The sequence below is a fragment of the Cephus cinctus genome, unplaced genomic scaffold (genome assembly GCF_000341935.2).
Source record: "Cephus cinctus unplaced genomic scaffold, Ccin1 Ccin1_scaffold0201, whole genome shotgun sequence".
NCBI lineage: Eukaryota > Metazoa > Arthropoda > Insecta > Hymenoptera > Cephidae > Cephus > Cephus cinctus.
Window position 1 is genome coordinate 8403 of NW_014332921.1, and position 8727 is coordinate 17129.

Here is an 8727-nt window from a genome sequence, read left to right on the forward strand (position 1 = left end):
TTTTTTTTTTTTTTTTTTTTTTTTTTTTTTTTTTTTTTTTCTTAAAAAAAGTAAATTTAATAATGGACAATGACGCTGCTACGCAAGTTTGTTGTGTGGCCGAACAAAGTGTAAAATCTGCTTTCATCGTTATATATTTCGTTGGGTACACCCCTTGACACCTACTTATACATGTACCCACCACAGGGGTGTATATAGTTACTAGATGGAACAATTAGGTACCCCCATCACGATATCGTTTTACCCACGAGGGTTCATCATTCTCCAAGGTTGGTAACTATGGAAACATTACAAGGGATGTTCGTGCTCAAACTTTCCTTTCAGTTCTGAGAAGTTGTCTCTTGGAAGGGGATGACTAGCCCAAAGGGTTAGAAGAATTGGGTCTGTTCTGGACCGGTTTTTAGAGATGACAAGTGGGGAGGATGTGTGTTATCTGGTCGAGTTGAAGGGATTAAAAGACGAAGGGCGGAAGAGTGGGGTTGGAGAACAGACTAGGAGTTGTTGGGTAGTAAAGCACGGAACGATTGTTGGCTGATTGGTGTTTACCTCGGCATGGTATAGGTAAGGCTGTAGTAAGTCCTAGGGACTTTTACGTTTCGTTGGTGGTCCGGTAGAGGGACAGGACACGGGTAGAGAGAAAAAAGTCACCCTTACGAGTCGCCATCTACGGATTGATTCGCGCACTACGTATAGTTATGGCTAAGTGTGGGAAGTAAACTTGTAAAGCATAGAAAAAACTTCGATAATACAGATGCCAAGGATGAAACTGGAAAGGAGCACGAGAGAGATTTTACTTTCAGAGTTATCCATCAAAATCAGTCTACGACACGAGCGAAGTCCCGATAAGGGTGTAAATATAGGGGGTGGTTCAAGTTCGCATATCCCATGGGAATCTACCGGGACACGTATCCCATCAGCGAGATGTCAAAGGTATCTTACATGTATTTTTCTCCCTGTTGCTCAGGTCCAGAAGAACCTTCCAAAGCCCCTGACAGACTTAGGGGATGAATTAAATAAATAGAGATTGAAAGAGGGTTGAAATTACTGAAAAAGTCGTCATTTGGCGAAAGGGGTTTCTTTTTTGAATTTCGTGGTCAAAGCTCGGGTCACGACTGGATGATTTCTGAAAATTGGATGAAATTATAGGGATAGCATTCATCCCTTAAAAATTTGTGTACTTCTTTTTTTACGGTTTATACTAGCCATGTGTTAAAGCCGACGAGCGGCTGTTGCATAAAGTGCTTTCGTCTCTGGGGGAAGTTGGAAAAAAAAAGGACCAAGGGTTGGATTTCCTGCGGCAGTCGTCGTATATAGTTGACTTGAGTAAGTCAACTATACCCTTTGTCCTTACTGGTTGGATTAGGATTTCCTAGTCTTGTGGGCGATGCCGGCCATTGCCGCGTGCCAGTGTTCGCGTTCCTCTTGGTTGGCATTGCTTCTGACATTTTCGTGGTACGGCCGCCTACTGCGAGGAGTCTCTAGTGTCGAGGGTGGAAAGAGTCCTTTCAAATCTTCGGCTAGAATTGACATTGACGGGTTGACGAAAAAAAATGGGTGTAACTTTCAGGAGTCGAACCCTCTAACTTTTTGATTCAAGAAACTAACCCTGCGATAGTCACCAAAAATTTAGATCGGAAAAACTTTTTTTTTTTTTTTTTTTTTCATCGTAACACGTGACTCTAAAATCGTATTTACTCCGGTCCGTCGTGACATTAAAAAATTTATATTTTTGTAATTAAAAATGTTTATCGCAAAAAATTTTTTACTCGGGACTTAATTAAATTTTTCGTTCATTAACACTGTTATGGACAGCGTGTAATTATAAAACGTATCATCCCTCGGTTAATAATTTTTTCTTTTAGTAGATCAACCGTAACTTCCCGAGGGATGATTTTTTTAATTGAATATGAAATAACGTTATTGCGAACGACAACAGGGGTGGATAGCGGAACGAGTGTTATGGTAATACATCTCATGTAATTGCACGGTCGTGGGAGCAAGGGTGGAATTCAAAGATAAATTATTGATTGGAAAACTAATTATGCATTGGAACGGGTAGCTAAAGCGTTAAACGTACCGGTTGGGGGTAGGTTACAGGATATGGGGTACGTCGCTGTACGCAAGGGTTGACCGTACAATTAATCGAGTTTACAATACAGTTTAGCGAATTTAGCGATCTATCAAACTTCGATCAGCTGTCCAATTGATTAGATAGATAAGCGTGCGAATTACGCTAATTAAATTAATCAGATTTTTTTCATCAATTATTTCGAAGTCGCTAGATGTATGGCACGTGCAAAATATTAGCACGAGAAGATCGAGGATTTTCGCGAAGTATTCGTAAATTGGCAAAAATATTTTTATCGTTCATTCAAAAATTCACAAATGGTTACTACAGGGTTGCGTAAGCTTATTATACTGTCCTAAGTGAATCTCATTAAATCCACCGATCGAGGAAATTTAATTATGAATCGATAGCAGCGCCTCGCGGATAGAATCTGCAACTGTCCTATACGTAACAGTGCGAATATTTTATCCAAAACCCGTTTCACGTTAGCAAAAATGATTTATACGTTCCATAACAATACCGACCCCAAATCGTCCACAGTCCGCGCCAAATCCCAAATCGCAAATTATTTAACTACCGTCCAAAATTTCATTACCGCTGATACCTGATAATATCTTGTAGTGCCAAATTTTTTTTTTCCACGCTAATCCCGTCAACTGAATTCCGGTGTTTGTTCGTTAATGCGCTTTGGTATGAATTATGGATTAAGCGGTGTGAGATTAGCGTCCAATTATAATTGGACGAATTAGACTTACACAGATGGACCAGCAGCGTTATAAATGACGATCGATGCAGGCAATTAGTAACGTGATCATTATTGTTCTCAGTATCATGATACATGCATGCATAATGCATCCCCATTCGTGGTATCAAAATCTGATGAATGAAAAACGTAAATTTACCACTCAATTAAACTCGTATCACTAAGGGCATTATTAAACAGTATTTTTTTTAACGATATCAAATTTTGATTTTTTTATAATAATAATTATTATATATTATTTACTTACCGGTAATGCTTCTGGAGTGTGATCCAACACGTATATACTGTTCGTGTATCCGTATAACATGGTGTCGAGATCTGTAATCAGAATATATTTTTTTAAGGTTATTTAACAGAGAAAGAGACAAAGTCGCGCAGCATCTTTTTCAAATTTTTGGAATAAGTGGGATTGCGACTCGTAATTCTTCTCGTCTATACACCATTTCCATTTGTATAAGTGGGTAGGGATTTTCTTCATAGACACGGCGATCATAAATTCTATCTTTGGTCCAGAGATAGAATTATTTGGGAGAAAAAATGGCTTACCTAAAACTTCTTCAACAGCGCTTTACGAATCGCACGGAAAATGCACGAACTACACACTCGATCCTTAACACACGTATGACAACGTGAAATTGGACGGTTTCGCGAAACCGCAATTTTCAATAACGCAGTTGGGAATATAAAGCCAATTCGTCACGACTGCAAAATGGCGGTAACATTTTTCGTTTTCGCGTAGTGAGTTCTCGATCATTATTTCTACCTCCCCATACGGCATGCAAGGTAGCTGCGGTAACAAACGAAAAATTCCTCGACGGTGCAGGGGAAATAAAAAACGAAAAAAAAAAAAAAACGAAAAAAACAATGAAAATAAAAAAGCCCGTAAACGTACCTTGCATTTTTTACGCTTTTAAAACGTAACGGAAATGAACTTTGACAATTAAAAAAAAAAAGTTGAAATATACGTACCGGTACATAGATGTTCATAAACTCCACTCCTGGACCAAAAATCGGTAGACAAAGTATATTCAGTCCGACCCCAATTTGAGTTAGGTTACCTTCAAGTTTAGATATCCAAAACCCTTTTGATTGCCACAGGCATTCAAGGGGCTTTAAAATAGAACTCGGGACTAAACAGCCAAAACCCTCATTGAGTGAATCATTTCTATGCAAAAGGGTCCTAATCTGATATCCAGGAGGCGCACGAGAGAACCAATTGAATTGAAAAGGAATCAAACGATATCGAGCGATTTCCAATTGACTGAAGAAAAGGAAACAAAAAAAAACCTCAAAGTCTCACGAGTCTCGGGTGGCACTCAGAGCTTTTGAATTTATCGTAACGACACCGCGACAGAGAATGCGAAGTTTCGATAAAATTGGAAATGGTTTTGGATTCTGGTAGTGGTGGTAGATAGCCAATGGGAAAGGGGTATAAAGAGTGAAGGCAGGAAAGACCGAAATAACGTATAGGGAAAAATGGAATATCATGAAAAAAAAAAAAAAATTCCTGGAGTTCGTGAAACGTGGCATGAAATTTATTCGCTCCTCTCTCTCATTCACTCATTCTCTCTCTCACTCTCCCCAACACTCTTTTTTTCCTACTTTTTCGATCGCGCAAAAGCATGAGAAAAGTCGTTAACGCAAAACCGCAAAGTGTCAAAATCCCATGTAGAGCCATCGAGGGAAATGGATATACCGTGGGTTGATAGCGTACAGGAATATTTGTTACTGTCAAACGACGAGAACCACACAGTGGTTAACAGTGATGGTTATCGATGTATTGAAATTTTTCGACATTTTCCAAAAAAAAATTTCAAATAACCCAAACTCTATTAAATACTCCAAGTCGAACAACGGAGCCGCGCTCGACCTGATGATTCATTCCGGTGTAATAGGTATACCCCCAGGAATGAACGCGTCGGAGTAAAGTGTTCAGCAATTTCTGGAGCACCCGGTATTTTCCATTACATTAAACGAGATCAGTTTCCGCTCAGCTAATTCCCCTCCGCTGGGAGAACCGGACACTGTCCAACCGGAAATAACGAATGAATTTATTTTCGGGACTGTTCCAGGTTGATAATCGGAAAAACCGAATTGGACATTTTTGTTGATTTTTCCAGCCTCCCCCCTCCCGTTCCCGTTTGCCAAGGAAGGAAGAAGATAAAAAGTAAAAAAAAATTTTACCAAAAAATCCGAATTAGTCGTTCAAGGTTTATATAGATTTTTCGAATTACGTTTAAACGATCATGGACCATTTTTAGTTCTAACGATAATAATAATAATAAAGCCCTATAGATTCCACTACGCATCGTGCATTCCACGATTAATAATTTCGTACCGTGTGCACTGATACGCGAACCCCAAGTATGCATGTGCATATTCGAAACGTGCAAAAGCACCCGAGCTTTCGAGCTTTCGAAGAGCTGAGCCAGCCCTCATAAATTTACCTACATTACGGTAGGGACGGATATTCACCAAAAGCCAATTCTCTATATTCTGCACGTGCCGCCAATATTTCACGTATACATATATACAGATACCACGTACTAAGGCCACTGCCAACTATGACTGATCCTTTATCACGTTAGTACATAACAGTAACAGAGAGACCGTTGTGAAATGTCCATTGAACTGTTTGACTGTGAACGTGGAAAAATGTGAATTAATAATTAAATTTTTTCTTCATTTTTAACCATCGCGAAAACCGTTGTCAGAACTCCATTGACAGTTCAGACCTGCGAATGCAGTTTCCATGTAATCAAATGTCAAACACAATGTACTGTACACATTGTGGGAACTTTGCGTAGAGTGCTGCCTTGCAATTTCACATGCAAATTCTATGCACCGCGACCGGTTACCTCGTGGCTCTGCCACAGGATCAAATCGATATTACATTGTGAATCCTGCCGTGGCGGATCGGTCGGTATGGCAGTATGAATAGCTTATACGTATACACTTCCTAAATAGGACTCCGAGGAATTTGTCAAAAAATCAAGCTATCGTCCCAAAAGTAGGGTATTGTTTGTCAAAGCCGACGTCTTCAGGTTACGCGACAAAAGAAGGAAATCCAGTAGCGCGAGACGTCAAAGAGAAATTTTCATAGCAGTAAAAGGAAAGCAGAGGCGTAGAATTTGAAAAATTGGCTTCGACCCCCCCGAAGCTCTCGGAAGATACCCTTAGCCCCGGGTATATTTATAGACTAAAAAGAAGATAGCAGCGTTTCTTTAAAGGCTCGTTAAAGTCACATTCCCCATATAGAGTCCTCCTCTTTTATCTCATTGTAATTTTTCAACCTTACCGAAATCATCCTGTACGCACAGGGTGCCTCAGACGGCACTTTCTTGGCAGCGTGTACAGGGTGCACGCACATTGCTACAAATGGAAGTCTGCTACAGTGAAGCCGGCTGATATCGGATAGGGGTGGGTCGGTTAAGGGGCTGAAATCAAGTGAGGCACCAACCACAGGGTGCGAGGTTCAGCTCGGTTTGAGGGTAAATACACCGAGGGCCACTTCGTCGTTGCTAAATAATTCATGGAGCAGCGTCACCCTCTATATACCCAGGAACCGTGCCAATGGCCAATGGATCGTTCATCCTTCGTTATTGATTGGCTTTCGGCCTTTACTTCCGAGGTCCAAGGTGGCTGGGCTTACTGGCTGGCTGGCTGGCTGGCTGGCTGACCTGTCGAGCTTTTCTCTCAGCTTTTTCCATGCTCTTTGACGTCCTTCCTTTTTCGACCTGCTTCACTTCGTTGGTTTGATTCCTACTTGAGAGCTTTTGATATCTTGCACCTCGCTTACTTGGCTGTCTATTTATATTTAATGAGAGCACGAGGGATGAACCATCGTTTACTTTCACGAAGGTGACGTCAGTACACTCGTGATCAAAGATATTATATTTCAGTAATAATATTTCACGATATGGCGTTGTAGTGTTAATTTGACTTTGTTGTTATGATTATTCATAAGGGATGTCACACTGCACTGTAAGGGGTGGAAAACGGCCGACTAGATTTTCACCTCCTTGTTTAATGCATGCTCTGCCCACAATACTCCAAACAGTCTGACTCCCGTTGAAGCAAGCTGTCGCTGACAAACGTCCTTAGGGGGTGAAATCACGTAACTTACTAGGGGTGGTCAAGCGCGACGGGTCGAGAGAGCTTATGAAATTTAGAGATAAGGAAAAGTTAATATTTTTTTGGCTTGCTTGTCGGTCTCTGTTTTAACCTTATAAAGGTGGCTTGTAGGAAGCGATGACGTCAGAGGTGGAAAATTTGTAAAAATCGTTATTCTACTTTAAATTCAATTAAGCGACGAAATTGTATTGGTGTAGCCGTCGTGTTTTTACCTCGACAGGAAATCCGGGTTAACTCGATTTGGAATTGAAGAAAATTTTGTTTTCGAAAGTGACTTGTTAAATTATAAATTATCGTGGGATATAATGGAAGGATGATTTTTTTTTAATCACAACACGACTTAACGATACCGAATCGAATTTCTTGAAAGTAATAATTGCGTTGATACAAATTTCGAAAAAAATTGACAAATTTAAAAAGAACGATCCAAAAAAATTTTCACTCTGACGTCATCACTCCTATTCACATATTACATAATTTCATGTGTTAAAAGTGACTTGTTAGTCTTGTCCCTTTTTTTCCGTATCAAACATCTATTCAGATAACGGACCTGTAATTTATATCGCGACGGTTGATAAAATTTCTCACGGTTCGTTTATCCAACGAAATTCATCTTAAAGCTCACAGCATCCAGATAGGATAGATTGTCGCTCCTCTTAAAATCCCTTTTCTCGCAGCCTACCAAAAATCCTTAGGGATAAGGCAGATTTCAAGAGGCTTGTTTCACGACAGGGCGTTCACAGAATTTCCATTTCCAGCTCGTGTATCGGAACATCTTTAATTCGGTTCGACTCGATCGCTTTTCTACCTTACCGACAGGGAAACGTCAATCAATCTTCTTTCCACCGTCGTTGGCTCGCATTCGCGAGAGTCGCAGGCTCTTTTGATTGAACTCCGTAGCGCAATAACGGCGAGAGACCGGCGGTGAGAATGTAAGGAAAAATAGGTGAAAAGATAGGGAAAAAGGTATAGAGGGTAGAGGGAGGAGTCGGCAGGCAGCTGCGTTAAAAACTTGAGGTACTCGGTCTTCTTTCTTGCTACCAGAACAGCAGGAAACTTTGGTAATTACACAGAATTAAACTCTTTAAAATTTATAAGGCTTCCGTTCGACACTGGGTGGCATCATGGGGGAGGGACAGGGATGTTCTTGGGAAAATTTGTTGCCCCATTAACGAGGCGGCAAAGCGCAGCCATTACCGTAGGGAGACGTAAGACTTAAGCGTGGCCAACTCTCAGAATGCACGAGGACAGATAACAAGACAATTCATCGGGATATCTTTATCGAAAAAAAGTTTCTCCTTCTCAAAGTGCAAATTTTCAAATTTCTCCACCAAAATATCACCATCGTCAACAAATCGCCACGGTATACATTTTCGATTCAATTAATACGCATGGAAAGCTCGTGTAATGAAATTTACATATTTATTAAATTACCATCCCCTATAAATATATCGATCGTCCATAACGAAGTTAATCGATACTAACTGCGCCCTGTAATTAAACCAAACGGCAGCCAAGTGTTACGCAACGTTATCAAAAAAAAAAATTACACATTTTTTCAAAATTCACAGTCACTCAAGCTATCCAAAAGATATCATGCACGTTGACGTAGATACGTCGGTCACTTTTGAAAATCGCGCCATCGTCGAAGCTCCTCGTTTATCGTCCAATTACAGGAAGGCAGGAGATAACGACAGTAATAAAATCTCATCCCGAGTGACTCGTCTTCCTCTTTTTTTTCTTTCTTTCCTTTTTCTAACCC

The 8727-nt window shown here is 40.4% G+C and overlaps 1 protein-coding gene across 5 annotated transcripts in view; it reads right to left on the reverse strand.

Moving 5' to 3' along the window:
• The window catches only part of LOC107264883, an 88985-nt gene that overhangs the window by 6762 nt on the left and 73496 nt on the right, over positions 1 to 8727 (reverse strand). For all 5 annotated transcript variants that reach the window (XM_025082077.1, XM_015733660.2, XM_025082079.1 and 2 more), the window contains one exon: positions 3079 to 3149. In XM_025082077.1, the coding sequence (XP_024937845.1) occupies positions 3079 to 3149 (71 nt within the window). The remainder of the gene's footprint in view (positions 1 to 3078; positions 3150 to 8727) is intronic.